We start from the raw sequence: 17,733 nt of genomic DNA on the forward strand, positions 1-17,733 counted from the left end.
TTAATGATGGCTATTCTGACCAGTGTGAGGTGGTGTGGTACCTCATTGTAGTTTTGATTTGCATTTCTCTAATAATTAGTGATGTTGAGTATCTTTTCATGTGCCTATTGGCCATCTGCATGTCTTCTTTAGAGAAATGTCTGTTTTGGTCTCCTGCCAGTTTTTTGATTGGGTTGTTTGTTTTTTTGATATAGAGCTGTATGAGCTGTTTGTATATTTTGGATATTAAGCCCCTGTTGGTTGCATTGTTTGCAAATATTTTCTCCTATTCCATAGGTTGTCTTTTTGCTTTATGGTTTCCTTTGCTGTGCAAAAGCTTTTAAGTTTGATTAGGTCCCATTTGTTTTTTGTTTTTTTTTTTATTTCTATTGCCTTGGGAGACTGACCTAAGAAAACATTGGTACAATTTATACACATACAAATCATATACCTTCTTTTAATGGCAATTTTATAATATGCATTTACAAACTAAACACACCTCTCCCAGAAATTCAGATACAGCCATTCTACTACCCTATTTAGAATCATGGCTAGAAATGTATTTTAAGTTATTTAAACATTTATGTTGTTGCCAACTAGAATAACTGCATAAGAGAGTACTTGTCGGGAATTCCCTGGTGGTCCAGTAGTTAGGACTTTGTGCTTTCACTGCTGAGGGCCTGGGTTTGATCCTTGGTTGGGGATCCCACAAGCCATGCAGTGGAGCAATCAATCAAGTAATAAAGTACTTTGTAATAAACACCTTTAAACATAAATCTTTGTCCATATATCTGATTAAATTTTAGGCTAGCTTCCAAGAAGTAGAGTTAATGGGACAAAAGGTCTACCTGTCATTATAAGTTCTTAATATATTTTGTCAAATTACTTGTCAGAAAGGTTATGCCAATTTATATTCCCAATTGTAGTGAATCAGGTTTTTTTGTGTTTCATTATCATCACTGAATACTAGCAGCTCTTAAAATTTGGTTAATTTAATAACCAAAAGCTTTGCTAATGTGCATTTTTGAATAATTTTTCACATCTATTTGTATTTGCATTACCCAACTCTGAAGTGTCTGTTCATGTATTTGCTTAGTTATCTATGTAGTCTATGTTTTTTCTTATTAAAAAAAAAACTTGAGGACATTATGCTAAGTGAAATAAGTGAGTCACAGAAGCACAAACACTGCACAATTTCACTTATATGAGGTACCCAGAGTGGTCAAATTCACAGTGACAGAAAGTAAGAGTGGTGGCCAGGGGCTGGAGAGGTGGGGGGAGGGCAAATGGGAGGCTATTGTTTAAGTGGTATAGAGTTTAAGTTTTGCAAATGAAACGAGTTCTGGAGACTGGCTGTGTGATAATGTGGGTGTACTTAACACTACAGAATTGTACACTTAAAAATAGTTAAGATGAGAAATTTTGTTATGTATATTTTACCACAATTAAAAATTTAAAAATTTAAACTATTTCAGGAAAAAAGTTTTTTCTGATTAGAAAAGTGTAATGTCTACTGTAAAAATTAAAATATTTTATAACTATATGATCTATAAAGTGAAATTTCTCTTATAATCAGTGCCCCCATAATAATCCTGTTATCACTTTATATATATATTTATCCAGACACTTCCATGCAACTAACATATATACATATGTAATTATTATTTTTAACAGAAATAAGGCATACTATACATAGTGTTCTGCAACTTGTTATGTATAATTATTACTTTTAACAGAGATAAGGTCATACTATGCATACTCTTCTGCAACTTGTTTTCCACTTAACAGTGTATTTTGGATTTCTTACCATGTCACCACATAGCGCTCTAAATCATTCTTTTTAGTGATTGCATAGTATCAATACTCCTAGAATCTTCCTGTTTTAAAAACTATTATAAAAGAAACAAATCAATAGGGGGGAAAACAAATCAGAACACCCGATGGTTTGGGACCCATTCAACCTGGAGTTACTTTGGGTCTGTGCCTCTCGAGTACACCCAGAGTGAAGCTTTGGACTGAACAAGGCTCCTACGTGTCACATGGCCCTTGTGCTCTACAGAAAATGCAAATTAGATTGTCTTTCTTACCAAGTCCACTTGAGCCACAAAATCAGACTGCTGCTTTCACAATTTCTAAAAGGACACATTTCCTTATTAGGATTCCCTGATGTCTGGGTAAAAGTAAAACCTACATTTCCATAGGAATTATGTGTCAAAATGCCATCTTCTCAAAGCACATTCAGAAAGATGAACACTAAGTGGGGTGAGGAGGATAGAAAATAGCCCCTAATCTTGCAACCCTTGCTTGTCAGAACTCTCATTAATATTAATGTGGTGCTATAAAATTCCACAGAGATAAAATGAAATGCCTTTACTTGTTAACAAGATTTCAGGGAAACTTAAAAACCTGTAGAATCTAAATCTCCATAGCTCTAAAAAATATAAATAATTTATTGATTGCAATGCCTCAGAAAGAGCTTAGTTTCAGTGGATAATTAAGGAGAGATAAAATACACATAGTACTGCTAAAGAAAACATTCTATTTGGTTAAATTGAGACTAATAAAATAAATATAATAATAGCAATATTTATTTACTCTTCTTTAGATGGTTAAGAAACGCTTTACAAATGGAACTTAAGACAAAGCCTGATTGATGGATTCTTTCCAAATACAAACTATGACAGTTGAACAACTCACCTCCCTACAAATTTGAAAAAACTTTATGTATTTATATACATTTTTAGTTGTAGGTTTAGAAAAACACTATTTAATATATTCTATTGATACATATTAGGAACATTTTCTTCCTCCCTCCCTCCCTCCCTTCTTTCTTTCCTTCCTTTTTTTTTTTCTTAAGTCAGATTTAGCTGAAGGATAAACCATAGCTAACAATTTAGTTCAGCAGCACTCGACTAAAGCCAAGGTATGTTAGTCTCTAAATATCTGTACAATCAGTGAGCAGATACCCAAATAAATTATTTAAAAATGAAATTCATTGAAGTCTATTTAAGCTAACTGGTTTATTCTGTAAAATCATGTTTTTAAAGGGACCATATACTGTGGAGGAAGAGTTTAAATGCTGTCTTAAATTGAAGTTAATGTATAGAATACACCACATAAGTGTACCATAAAGTTGAGTGTATTTAAGATATAATTTTGATACACCATTGAGCACAAATAGCTCAGTAAAGGGAAATAAAAATACCAAGGTATGAATGACTCTATTGTTGAATTTTGTGTATGGTTTATGACTATTTGTATTAGGTTGGGTTTTTAAAGTACAGATAGAAGAAAAACATCTTACGCAAAGCACGTAAATGCTGACACAGCCGCCGCGCTCCCTCCTGAGCTTCCTCCAGTTATGAGCCAATTTGAATCCTCATTCTCACCATGAGACTTCTGCTTCCTCTTTTCTCTATATTGTTTTGAATAACTCCAGGGGTTTTTAACTGGTCCAAATATGCCATCTGTGCTTCCAGATCTGAGATGAAGAAGTGAAGCAAGATATCTTAATACAATTCATTTTATGTAAAATTTTTATCTCCTAATTGTATTATTTGCTTCTGACACTGTATAATCCACTATAACTTGAATTAGAAAAGGTAGGAAGCCTGCTTAGCCTGCTTTCTTTCATTAGACAGTTGAGGAGGTGAAGGATGGGAAGTAAGAGCATTTGTGGTGGCAAGTAGGAAAAAACTAGTCTCCTAAGAAAATTTCTATCCCAACTGATCATCTAATTCAGCTTAGGTTGATTTCCTTCGTAAATTAAGGTCTTCCAGTTGAAGAGTGTCACAAAACATCCAAACAGTTAACAAGTAGTCTTTTGAAGGAATTCCTCTGTTAATCAGAAGTTTTAAGCAGCAAATTCCCTGGTGGTCCAGTGGTTAGGACTCCGCACTTCCACTGCAAGGGGCAAGGGTTCCAGCCCTGGTTGGGGAACTAGGATCCCACATGCCACATGGGGAAGCCAAAAAAAATTTTTTTTAATAAAAATAAAATAAAAAAGTCAATTACATTTCTATATAAGAACAATGTTAAACAATTAGAAATTGAAAAGAGAACACCATTTTCTATAACATTAAAAAAACATGAAATACTTGGAGATCAAATGTGCGAGATTTATATACAGAAAATCATAAAAATATTGCTGAGAAAAATTAAACTCTAAATAAATGGAAAGATATACAGAATTCATACGTCAGAAGGCACATATTAAGATGTCAATTTTCTACAACTTGATCTATAAATTCAATACCACCACAATCAAAATCCTATCAAGCTTCTCTGTAGAAATTAGTAAGCCAATTCTAAACCTTATATGGAAACGCAAAGGATATAGCATACGTAAAATAATTTTGAAGAGGAACAACAAAGTTGAAGAACTCTTATTACCTAATTTCAAGCTACAATAATCAAGATAGCGTGATACTGGATACACAGATCAAAATAGAATCCAGAAATAAACCTATACATGTGTTCAACTGATTTTTTTAAATTAATTTATTTTTGGCTGCATTGGGTCTTTGTTGCTGCGCGCGGGCTTTCTCTAGTTGCAGCGAGCGGGGGCTACTCTTTGTTGCGGTGCACGGGCTTCTCATTCCGGTGGCTTCTCTTGTTGGGGAGCACAGACTCTAGGCACACGGGCTTCAGTAGTTGTGGCTCACGGGCTCAGTAGTTGTGGCTTGCATGCTCTAGAGTGCAGGCTCAGTAGTTGTGGCGCACAGGCTTAGTTGCTCTGGGGCACGTGGGATCTTCCCGGACCAGGGCTCAAACCTGGGACCGCTGCATTGGCAGGCGGATTCTTAACCACTGCGCCACCAGGGAAGCCCCTGTTCAATTGATTTTTTTTTTTTTTTTTTTTTTTTTTTTGCGGTACGCGGGCCTCTCATTGTTGTGGCCTCTCCCGTTGCAGAGCACCAGCTCCGGATGCGCAGGCTCAGCGGCCATGGCTCACGGGCCCAGCCGCTCCGCGGCATGTGGGATCTTCCCGGACCAGGGCACGAACCCGTGTCCCCTGCATCGGCAGGCGGACTCTCAACCACTGCGCCACCAGGGAAGCCCTCAATTGATTTTTGACAAAGGAATCAAAGTAATTTAATTTGAATTCTTATGCAAATAGTCCCAGATCTATAGGACAGATATATGTAAAAAAAATGAACTCTGGCTTTCTTCATATCATGTACAAAAAAATTAACTCAACTGGATCACTAGTTTAAATGTAAGAACTGAAACTATAAAACTTCTAGGAGAAAACATAGGAAAAAAACCTTTATGACCTTGGGAAAGGTACCGATTTCTTTGAAAAAACAAAAACATGAGTCATTAAAGAAAATGATGAACTGTACTTCATCAAAATTAGAAACTTTCACTCTTTGAAAGGCATGTTTAGAGAATGCAAAGACAAGCCAGAGATTCAGAGAACATTTTCAAATCACCTGATAATGGACCTGAGTCCAGAATATATGGAAAGAACTATTATAACTCAGTAAGAAGACAACCCAACTTTTAAAAAAGGGCAAAAGATGTGAATAGATACTTCACTGAAGATATATGGGTAGCAAAATAAACACATGGTGTTTAACATCGTTAGTCATCAGGGAAATGCAAATTAAAACTAAAATGAGATATGACCTATTAGCAGAATATAATCTCATGGAGGGTCTGAGAAACTGGCATTAGAGTCCTCAAGAAATCACCTCACTACTTTTAGGTACCTACACTTAATGAAATTAAAGACACAGATGAAAGAAATACAAGAGAAAATTTCAATTTTACTTACCCCATAGCAAACTCATCTAAGTTTGTTTTTCCCATTAGTAGAGCTCCCTGATCCAACAACTTCTGAACTACTGTAGCATTATAAGGTGGTATATAACCTGAAAAAAATTCAGTTATTTTCTTCTTTTTTAAAAAAATTGAGGTATAATTGATTTACAATGTTATATTACAGGTGTACAACATAGTAATTCAAAAATTTTATAGATTACACTCCATTTAAAGTTATTATAAAATGTTGGAATTTTATTATAAAATTCTCTGTGCTATGTAATATATTCTTGTAGCTTATTTATTTTATACATAGTAGTTTGTACCTCTTAATCCCCTCCCCTACCTTGCCCCTGTCCTCTTAAAAATTCAGTAATTTTTAATCATAGGAAAGAAAACAGTGAACATGTAAATCATATACAAGAAACAAAATTTTAAACTGCAATTAAGCAATTCATATTGACATATGTAAATTATTCCTAATTTAAGTAGTAGGTTGTACTTTCTTCTGAAAGTTAATTTTTTCTACTGCTAATTGCTATATGTTTTCCAAAGAAAGTCTACATATTCTGTCTTTACATCCTAAAACTATTAACTTTAACAGTTAGTACTACAAAGTATTAAATGAGATGTACCCAATTCATTTGAAACTAATCACAAATCATTATTTTGCTCATTCTACTAGACTTTCTCTTCTCAGATGTGCAATACCATGGTAATTTTTATCTATTTCCAGCAGGAATAGCTCTTCATTGTCAATTAAAATTTCCTCTATCTAGTGTATATTCCCAGACAATTAACAAGTCTACCTATCAGAGGAACTTGGGGCATACACCTCATAGAATGTTAGTTTTAGTGCATAGTACCCTAAATATGCTTTTTCCATTTCTTTTTCCTCCTTGGATCCAAATATCTTGATAAATATGATTCCTTTTTGACCTACTAAACTTTAAAAAATAAAACTAAGCTTCACTATACTAAGTATAGTGATAGATGGAGCAGTCAGGAGATAAGAATAACCAGACAGTAGATGCTAATAAATCCTCATACCATCTGCAAAAGAGGGGGAATGACAGCCACTTTATACTTATTTCTGTTACCAACAAGTGGGTGTTAGAGGTCACTTAGCATGTTTGTGATAAGTTATCAAGTCTTCCTAAGTAGAATTCATCCATAAAGCAGGCCTACCCATGAAGAATAATTTTGCATTCTGAAAGAGCAAATAGTAAAAAGGTAATATTCTACCCTAAGTTATTTCCTTTGCAGATATAATCAGTCTGAGAATATCTTTGTGCTTTAGTATCTTATCTTTAATTTAAACTGAAAAATACCTATTTTTATAAAACAAGGCTCCGGTCAGTTAAACTTTACCTTTCAGCATGTTTGATGCACATGTTGTCTCAATGCCGGCCGTGCTAAAGTTGTCTTTTACCGCAACAGGAATTCCATCTAAATCCCCGAGTGAGTGACCTGCATTAAAAAGCCAAAAAAAAAGAAGAAGTACTGGGTTGGCCAAAAAGTTTGTTTGGGTTTTTTCATAGCATCTTATGGAAAAAGCCAAATGAACTTTTTGGCCAACCCAATATCTAGTTCAAAATACAGACATTAATACTAGTTATTAAAATAACTACTCGTTTTTGCTAAAAATACATCTTCAAAAATAAAATTTGTGTTAGAAATTATTACAGTTGGACATTATACCTGTTAGCCTCATTTTTATTATACCTCACGGCCAGTTCATTTTTTTTTTAAATGTATGTATGTATATATTTATTTATTTATTTATATTTAAAATTTTTTTGGCCATGCCGGCTGGCTTGCAGGATCTTAGCTCCCCGACCAGGGACTGAACCTGGGCCCCCAGCAGTGGAAGCTCAGAGTCCTAACCACTGGATCGCCAGGGAATTCCCCAGTTCTTTAAATAAGGGAATTTTTTTATGTTTAAAGCTCCACTTGCCAAATGGAGACTGCTACATCCAATTAAAACTCTTTCTCGGGCCTCCCTGGTGGCGCAAGTGGTTGAGAGTCCGCCTGCCGATGCAGGGGATACGGGTTCGTGCCCCGGTCTGGGAGGATCCCATATGCCGCGGAGCGGCTGGGCCCGTGAGCCATGGCCGCTGAGCCTGCGCGTCCGGAGCCTGCGCGTCCGGAGCCTGTGCTCCGCAACGGGGGAGGCCACAACAGTGAGAGGCCCGCATACCGCAAAAAAAAAAAAAAAAAACTCTTTCTCTTGGGATGTCACAATTAAGTATAATTCGAAGTAATTTACCTTTCTTATATCTTTTCTCTGATTCTTCAGCTTGCTTTAAGGCCACCTCTTCTGATACAGTAATGTAAGCATTTAGAAACTTGGTCTTCTTGATAAGGGAGAGACATCTTTGACAGAGCTCAGTTGGAGTAACTTGGCCTTGTTTCAGTGCCGCAGAAACCTAGAGTATACACAATTCGAAAACCCTTTGCCAAGTCTACAAAAGTTTCAAATGTTACACTGAGGCGTGCAGATAAAAATTTGAAGTGAGGCTTGGATTCAAAACCAAGAGAACCTATCAAGTCTACACTTACTTAGTGTGGTGAATAAGGGTAACACATCGGTCAGCTGAAAGATGGGTTGGAGGACACCACAGTCATAGCCTAGCTGAGGAACTCTACATCAGGCTTGAACAAACAAGATAACTGGTTTAGGTAAGCTGCCCTGTCTAGGAGAAGTAGAGGCCCAGTGTGGGTGAATCATGGGTTAGGGTAGATACTGTACAGAGAGAAGCTTAGCTGCAACACAGGCCATCCACAGTGCAAAAAACCAGAATGAACTAGACAAGGCATTACAGGACTTTATGGCCCCAAATAAGTGATCTTTATTAAACAGACCTTTTTATCTATTGGAGAATTCAAGCAAGAGCCGCTACAAATTGAGAGAAATGCTTGTAAAATATGGGTTCAAAAGCCAACTAAAAATAAGCTTTTCTAAAACCCTGTCTTTGATGCATTAGGAAGGCTAGTAAAGAACGCGTTAAAATAAACTGCACTTCAAGTGACCAGAACCTGTATATTGACAGTAAGTAAAGCCTAAGGTGAAGTGATGACTTGTAATACTTCCTGTAGGAAGTAATAATAAATACTTACTAATTGAATAAAAGGAATGAATAACAAGAAGTCAAAGATGATACCAAGTCTTTAGAGACCATCTGAAAAGAGTTGGATAAGATGGTAGCTCAGACAAGGGGGATGGGGGGAAAAGTAACATTTTCTGAGTATTTACCAAGAGCCAGGCACTGTTGCTTTAGATTCATTATTACTTTATTTAGCCCTTAAAACAACCACTTAGGGCTTCCCTGGTGGCACAGTGGTTAAGAATCCATCTGCCAATGCAGGGGACACGGGTTCAAGCCCTGGTCCGGGAAGATCCCACATGCCACAGAGCAACTAAGCCCGTGCGCCACAACTACTGAGCCTGCACTCTAGCGCCAGCGAGCCACAACTACTGAGCCTGCACTCTAGCGCCAGCGAGCCACAACTACTGAGCACGTGAGCCACAAACAGTGAAGCCCGTGCACCTAGAGCCCGTGCTCTGCAACAACAGAAGCCACCACAATGAGAAGCCCGCGCACTGCAACGAACAGTAGCCCCCGCTTGCTGCAACTAGAGAAGAGTGTGCACAGCAACGAAGACTCAACGCAGCCAAAAAATAAATAAATAAATTTATTAAAAAACCCAAAAAAACCCCAACCACTTAAGTTAGGTATTATTAACCTCACAGATAAAGAAACTGAAGCTAAGAGACGTTAAGTGATTTGTCCAAAGTCACAGAAATAGTAAAGGGTAACTTAACAGGTAGTAATAGTAAAAGTTAACAGGTAACTAACTGCTCCTTCACCATTTCTCTCTGCACCAGTGGAAGCTTAGCTGTCCGGCATGCTGACTGTATTTCCACGTGTCCTATATACATCAAGCAATAGGAATTTGCATTTAGGGGAAAATCTGCAAATGATCTGCTCTAGGCTGTTGAATAAATCATCAAAGTGGTGGTATTCTTAGACCTGAGGGTTTTAAGCCAGAAAAGCAGAGCAAATAGGCTATTGAGAGGACGCTTAACGCTGATGCACAAGAGGAAAGGGCTGCCATGGGGATGCTGGGGGAGGGGTTCAGGATGGGGAGGGGCAGCTGGGCTCAACTTAAAGGAGGTAACCTAGCAACAAGAAGAGAGATTTCTGTTGAATGGTTTGTATGAGATGTAAACTCTTCAGAAGAGAGAAACGAGAAAAAGAAACGACAGCAGTGTATTGTAATATTGTAAACATGAAGTGGGCTTATGTAAATAGGCTGAGTGCAAGCATCAGAACTAGCAAAAACGGAAAGCTGGAGACACAGAGAGGTATACAGACAGGCCTACCCCTGAGCAAAATTATAAAAATGAGGAAAATTATGCTGCCATTTTCTCTTCTTCTTTGCCTCCCTTCAAGTCCCCTAATGCCCATTATCCCCAAGTTGCCTTCTGACTTGCCAAGTGATATGAGAATAAGAGGTAAGGAACTGCAGTTATGGTTACAAGGGCAAGAAATGAGACTGTCTGGTAGCATTCTTTTTATTTATTTATTGAAGTATAGTTGATTTATAATGTTGTGTTGGTTTCAGGTGCACAGCACAGTGTTTCAGTGATACATACAAATATATCTCTTTTTTCCAGATTCTTTTCCCTTATAGGTTATGACGTAGTATTGAGTATAGTTCCCTGTGCTATAAAGTATATAGTTACCTATTTTATATAGAGTAGTGTGTATATGTTAATCTCAAGCTCCTAATTTATCCATCTCCCCCACGCCCTTCCCCTTTGGTAACCGTAAATTTGTTTTCTTTGTCTGTGGGTCTATTTCTGTTTTGTATATAAGTTCATTTGTATAATTTTTTTTTAGTTTCTACATATAAGCAATATCATATATTTGTCTTTCTTTGTCTGACTTACTTCACTTAGTATGATAATATCTAGGTCCATCCATGTTGCTGCAAGTGACATTATTTCATTTTTTATGGCTGAGTAATATTCCATTGTATATATGTACCACATCTTCTTTATCCTTTCATCTGTTGATGGACATTTAGGTTGCTTCCATGTCTTGGCTACTGTAAATAGTGCTGCAATGAACATTGGGGGTGTGTGTATTTTTTCAAATTATGTTTTTCTCCAGACATATGCCCAGGAGTGGGACTGCAGATTATATGGTAGCTCTATTTTTAGTTTTTTAAGGACGCGCCATACTGTCCTGGGAGTACTCATTTTATTATTTATTTATTTATTAAAAATTTTTTTCTTTATTTTCTTTCTTTTTTTCTTTTTTTTTTTTTTTTGCTGTGTTGGGTCTTAGCTGCAGCACGCTGGGTCTTTGTTGAGGCGTGAAGGATCTTTCGTGGCAGCGCGGGCTCTTCATTGTGGTGCGCGTGTTTCTCTCTAGTTGTGGTGCACGGGCTTCTCTCTAGTTGTGACACGCACGGGGTCCAGAGCACGTGGGCTCTGTAGTTTGTGGCATGCAGACTCTCTTGTTGGGGCACGCGAGCTCAGTAGTTGTGGCACGTGGGCTTAGTTGCCCCGTGGCATGTGGGATCTTAGTTCCCCGACCAGGGATGGAACCTGCATCCCCTGCGTTGGAAGGCGGATTCTTTACCATGGACCTCCAGGGAAGTCCTTGGGAGTACTCATTTTAAATGGTAATCTTTGTTAGGATCATTTTTAGGAAATTTAGATTTGAGAAACTCAATAAGGGTATTGGAGAAGAGAAATGAAAACAAAGATGCTAATTAGCTAGAATGGATTAGATGTAAGGATTATGACATATAAATATTACAGCTCTCCTGGAGCAAAACTAAAGGTATCATATCTGAATATAAGATGAAATCAACTAGAAAAGTTTTCTCTTCCCTCTTTTCTCAAAACCCCCAGCTCATCTGAAGCACAGGCCTTGAAGGAGATTATATTACTCTCCCTGGTGTGTTAATCTACAGTCTCCCTGATACTCCTTTTCATTCACTGAAGTTTTTAGCAACTGGTTTGCTGTAATCTTCTTTTCTATGGCTCCTGTTGCTCTTTTTGTTGACTTCAAACTTCAAGTCAGGTACACGGACACCTGGCCTCTCAGTTCCTGACCTCACTTCACACAAACTCTTCCTTCACCTCACCCCAGTTACCAGCTCACATGGTCATTAGCCCAGACTATATTATTACCAACATCTGTATATCTCCCAAACCTCAGTTCTAATTATCCCACATCTCTTGCCCCCTGAGTTCATTTACTCTACTACCCACATGGTCAGCAAGAAAATGGGGAACTGGGACTTCCCTGGTGGTGCAGTGGTTAGAATCCGCCTGCCAATGCAGGGGACATGGGTTTGATCCCTGATCCAGGAAGATCCCACATGCCATGGAGCAACTAAGCCCGTGCGCCACAACTACTGAGCCCGCACTCTAGAGCCTGCGAGCCACAACTACTGAGCCCCTGCAAGCCACAACTACTGAGCCCATGTACCACAACTACTGAAGCCCGTGTGCCTAGAGCCCGTGCTCTGCAACAAGAGAAGCAACCACAATGAGAAGCCCTCGTGCTGCAACAAAGAGTAGCCCCTGCTCACTGCAACTAGGGAAAAGCCCACGTGCGGCAACAAAGACCCAACACAGCCAAAAATAAATATTTTAAAAAACAAAGAAAGAAAGAATACAGTGACCTCAGTCCTACAACCACAAAGAAATGGATTCTGCCAACCAGTGAGGTGGAAAGAGGATCCCAAGGCATGCAAAGAGACTGTGGCTCTGGCTGACGCCTTAATTTCAGCCTTATGAGACTGAGTAGAGAACCCAGCTATGCCATTCCTGGATTCCTGACCCACAAAACTGTGAGATGATAAGATTGTGTGTGTGTTTTAAGAATGTGTTATTTTAAGGTGAAAAGTTTATACTAATTTGTTACACAGCAGTAGAAAAGTAATATACCTTCTTAGAAAAATTAAGAAATCTCCCTCAGGAACCATTCTTCTTAGAAAACAGGGGAAGAGAAAACTGTAAATACATATAATCTAGTAATTTTGTCACTGTAACAAAATTAGCGATAATAATGGCACTTGGTTCTAGGCATTATCCTAGATGTTTTATATTTCATTTAATCTTCACATCCACACTAAGAGGCCGATATTATTTCCATTTTACAGATAAATTACTGAAGTTCCTGCTTAAAATCACATAGCTAGAAAGTAGCAGAGCTGGGATTCAACCAAGGCCTGATCTTGTTTCCAAAGCCCATGCTCTGGGCCACTATACTCTACTACTTCTCTATGCAGGCTGTTACAGCATTTACTCCTCTGTAGCAAATAGAGAACATTTTGTTAACTTCACAGATAACATCAAAGCTTCACTTAGGAAAAGAACTGTCTTTCAAAAGAAAAACTGTCTTGATAAATGCTGAAGGTATAGAAGAGCCCTTGAAGGCTGAGTGTCTGGTTGACTGGTACGCTCTTTAACACACTCATTTAACATTCATGCTTTTTGTCTCCATTGTTCCAAGAAATAGCACATCAAGATCACCAGTAACCTCCACATCCCTAAATCCAGCAGTCATGGCCCAGTCCAGCAGCACTCAGCATTCAACACAAGACATCACTCCCTCCGTGAAGCACTTCTTTTTCACTTGTACTTCAGGACACCAAGCCCTCCTGGTTTTCCTCTTGCCTTACTGGCCACTCCTTCCAGTCTCTTTTGCTGGCTCTGCTTCCTATTACTGACCCCTAAAAGCTGGAAAGTTTTAGGCCTTGTTCTATATTTACACTCAGATCTCATCTGACCATATAACTTCAATTATGTCCTCTACTCTGGACTATTTATATCCTCATACCTAGCTTCTTTCTTTCTTTCTTTCTTTCTTTTTTTTTTTTGTGGTATGCGGGCCTCCCACTGTTGTGGCCTCTCCCGTTGCGGAGCACAGGCTCTGGACACGCAGGCTCAGCGGCCATGGCTCACGGGCCCAGCCGCTCCGCGGCATGTGGGCTCTTCCCGGACCGGGGCACGAACCCGTGTCCCCTGCACCGGCAGGCGGACTCTCAACCACTGCGCCACCAGAGAAGCCCCCTAGCTTCTTTCTTGATCTCCACATTCCTATATCTACCTGCTTAACTGACGTCTTCACTTGGATATCTTTAGAAGCATCTCAAAATTAACATGTCTTGATAACTTTCTCCTCACAACATGCTCCCTGTAGAGTCTTTCCCATCTTGATAAATGTTACCATTTCTCCAATTGCCCAGGCCCCAAACCTAAGCATCCTCCTTGATTCATCTCTTTTCCCTCAAATCCCATATCCAATCCATCAGAAAGCCATACCTTAAAAAACTAACACCCGGGTTTCCCTGGTGGTGCAGTGGTTAAGAATCCGCCTGCCAATGCAGATGACATGGGTTTGAGCCCTGGTCCAAAAAGATCCCACATGCCTTGGAGCAACTAAGCCCGTGAGCCACAACTACTGAGCTCATGTGGCACAACTACTTAAGTCTGCGCGCCTAGAGCCCGTGCTCCGCAACAAGAGAAGCCACCGCAATGAGAAGCCCGTGCACCGCAAAGAAGAGTAGCCCCTGCTCGCTGCAACTAGAGAAAACCCGCGTGCAGCAACAAAGACCCAGCACAGCCAAAAATAAATAACTAAATAAAAATTTAAAATCCCAAAACAACAACAAGAAACTAACCCCCACTTTGCATTACCTCTCCTCCCATCACCCTATCCATGCTGCCATCAGCTCTTGACAAGGCAACGACCTTCTAACTGGTCTTCCTGCTTCTCTACTTGCTTTCCTATAGACCATAATCCTGAATAACCTGAAGGAGCTTTTTAATTTTTTTTTTTTTTTTTGCGGTACACGGGCCTCTCACTGCTGTGGTCTCTCCCGTTGCGGAGCACAGGCTCCGGATGCGCACACTCAGTGGCCATGGCTCACGGGCCCAGCCACTCCGCAGCACATGGGATCTTCCCAGACCGGGGCACGAACCCGTGTCCCCTGCATTGGCAGGCGGACTCCCAACCACTGCGCCACCAGGGAAGCCCCAGGAGCTTTTTAATTTTTAAGTCAGATCATGTCCAAAGACTCACAACTTCCCAGAGGATTTGCATTACATTTAGAATAAAATCCACACTCCTTAGCATGGCCGGAAAGGTAATCGGCTCCTGCTTCTCTATAACCTCATCTCCCACTACTCTTCTCGCTCAGTTCTCTTGTGTCTGCTGGCCTTCCTGCTATTCCTTGACCACATCAAGTTTGCTCTTGCTTCAGAGACACTGCACTTCTATTCTTTCCTCTGCCTGGAACACCCTTCTCCCATATCTTCCCAGGGCTCACCCTTCTCATACTTCAGGTCTCTACTAAATATCACCCACTCAGTCAGCAAAACCTTCCCTGACCACTCTATCTGAAACATCCATCTCCCCAACTAATTCGCACACTGTAGCCTGCTTAACCTTTCTTCATAGCACCTACACTACCTGAAATTCTATTATTTACTTAAACAAAGAAACTTATTTAATGCCTGCTTCCCCACAAAAATGTAGGCTTCATGAGGGCAGGAACTTCTGTCTTCAATGCTAATCCCCAGTGTCTGGAAGACAGAGGTGCTCAATAAATGTTAATTGAATGAATGAATAACTGAGTTGTTTAAAATTTGGGGTCTATTTTCTCATAGAACAGTAATTAAATGTTCTTAGGCTAGACCCCCAAGAAGCCTACTGGATATATAATTAACTTTCTTTAATATAACAATAACCATTTAATATAACTTTAGGGTTAATAATATTAGCCTGGCATCTGGTTCCTAGAAACACTGGGATCATGCCACAAGAAAGGAAGGTGAAAGTAAGACTCTTTCCCCTTACTGAGTGTACCTGGGTAAAATTTACAAGTAGCAGTTTTACCTCCTATTTGGCATTTTACCTCCTTTTTGTGCTTCCTCCTAGGGCTCCTCTACTGCCCTAAGCCTCCACTTAGGCCCCCCAAATTGTCTCAAAATGCCATTTTCCAGCCCCTCCCTCAATCCCCTCCCCCACAAAATTTTCCCTTTCCTTAACTGATTATCTCAGCCAGGGTGTGATGGAGAGAAATCTGATTGAACTATTATAATTCATAACAATGGATAAATAAATCATTCAACCTTCCCAGGCATCTTTACATATTTAAAATAGAATGTGTAGTAAATTAATTAATCTCTAATTGGTAGAATTTGGGGCATTGGTACAATGATATGGAAAAAACAGACTGGACAGAAGATATATTATGGGCTGGGAAAATAAGCAAATAATGTTTTCCACACAATAGGCATTAATAAATATTTGTTAAAAGAGTAATTAAACGAAAGTAATCATGCCAAGGCAATTTCCTGACTACCCTTGCGTCAGCTTCCCTTTTCCCCCTTGAGGTAAAAGTTGTTTCTGACAGTGGCTCACTGGACATTAGGAAGGGGCGGCACAAAAAAGGTAGTGCTGGGGGAAAGGGCAGAAAAAGAAAATACCGGGTTTTTTAGGTTATATTTCATTTTAAAACAAGTTTGGAGTTAAAAAATTTTTAATTTTTAAAAACAAATTGGATTCTTCGCTGACAGTATAGGCAAGATACAATTTAGGATAGTAAAACAAAAATGTATTTAGGGGAATAATGATTTATTATTTAAAACCTGTGGATTTAAAGTTCTCATAATTTACAGCTTTCTAAAAGGCTGCCAGCTGGAAAAAAAAAAGACTTCCCAGGTGAAGATACAAATGGAAGATGGAAGACGGGGTAGGTCCTCAATTGCTACTTATCAGCAGAATCACCTGGAACCCAGATTAAACCATACACTCTGGGCCTTACCATACTAACCTTCCTGAGTGGGACACAGCTGTAGTTTTAAGGCGGGCCGAGGTGATTCTGATAGCAGTGGGCCTGCAGACAGCTCTGCAGGTTGCGAGATCAGAAAGCAAGGAGATCTGAACTAAAGCCCTAACAGCAGGGATAAAGTGAGAGAACAGATCCCAGACATAATTTCAAAAGAGAACTAACACGGTTTAGTGACTTACTGGATATGACCTATGAAGAAGAATCTAAGGGCAACTGGGATATCAGTTGCGCCGCTAAAAACAGAATATTAAGAATTCCGTAATTAGGTTTTTGTTTGTTTTTTATGATGGAGATTGAGACGCAAGAGGTGATTCTGTTACAAGGATGAAGTCAGCTTTGGTTAGATTGATCAAACTCTTGTGGGAGTTTTGGAAGAGATGTCCATTAGACATTCACAAATATAGCCTAGAGTTCAAAAACGATGTCCAATTAATGGAGACACGGGTAAGAGAATCATTGGGATCTTGGTAGTAGCTGAAGCTTGAAGAATGAATATATCCAGGGGGGGGAAAGCTAAGAATCACTAGTTTGGCTTTTGCAAGGGACAGATTTGCGGGCTTCTCAGTGAGGACTGCATCAGATGTGTGTAGCGGACAGGAGAGGCTGACGTGGACCAGCCAAATCCCCCTTATCTGGCGGAGCCCACTTTGAGACCGGCCAGGGCCCCACGCAGCCAGAGCGAACGAATAATCGAGAGAAGCCACTGTTCCCTTCCACCCCACAGCGCGGCGGTGCAGAAGCCTCCCCCGCTGAGATCCTAGCTCCTGAATGGATATGAGGAGCACAGCCTAAGGAACCGGAGGTCCGAATCGCCCACCAAGTTCCAGGGAAGGAGGCGGCGAGGCTGACCAAGATGCGCGCCGGCCGGGGGACGCCACGTCCACGTGAACAAGGACTCCGCGAATCTTCCCGACCTCCCTGGGCCCTCAGCAGACAATTCCACTCACTTCTCGGAGGGTCCGGCCCAACATGGTCCTCGTGTCCCACCCGCCACCACAGGGGCCTGGTGACAAGGAGGAAAAAGAAAGGTCAGCTGCCGCTGCCGGTATTACATGGGCGCAGCCATTTGCCAGCGAACCTGTCAGCACCGAGTACTCAGAT

At 39.9% G+C, this 17,733-nt stretch overlaps 1 protein-coding gene across 2 annotated transcripts in view; it reads right to left on the reverse strand.

Moving 5' to 3' along the window:
• QRSL1 (glutaminyl-tRNA amidotransferase subunit QRSL1) overlaps window positions 1-17,709 on the reverse strand; it is a 33,130-nt gene extending 15,421 nt beyond the window's left edge. The window contains exons 1-5 of one of the 2 annotated variants that reach the window (XM_060114700.1): window positions 17,580-17,709; window positions 8,015-8,174; window positions 7,117-7,215; window positions 5,759-5,855; window positions 3,284-3,460 (exon numbers count right to left, since the gene is read on the reverse strand). In XM_060114700.1, the coding sequence (XP_059970683.1) occupies window positions 3,284-3,460; window positions 5,759-5,855; window positions 7,117-7,215; window positions 8,015-8,174; window positions 17,580-17,603 (557 nt within the window). In that variant the 5' untranslated portion in view covers window positions 17,604-17,709. The remainder of the gene's footprint in view (window positions 1-3,283; window positions 3,461-5,758; window positions 5,856-7,116; window positions 7,216-8,014; window positions 8,175-17,579) is intronic. The other variant, XM_060114701.1, reaches the window with a different exon arrangement.
• Between the last annotated feature and the right edge of the window lie 24 nt (window positions 17,710-17,733).

The sequence above is a fragment of the Mesoplodon densirostris genome, chromosome 12 (assembly GCF_025265405.1).
Source record: "Mesoplodon densirostris isolate mMesDen1 chromosome 12, mMesDen1 primary haplotype, whole genome shotgun sequence".
NCBI lineage: Eukaryota > Metazoa > Chordata > Mammalia > Artiodactyla > Ziphiidae > Mesoplodon > Mesoplodon densirostris.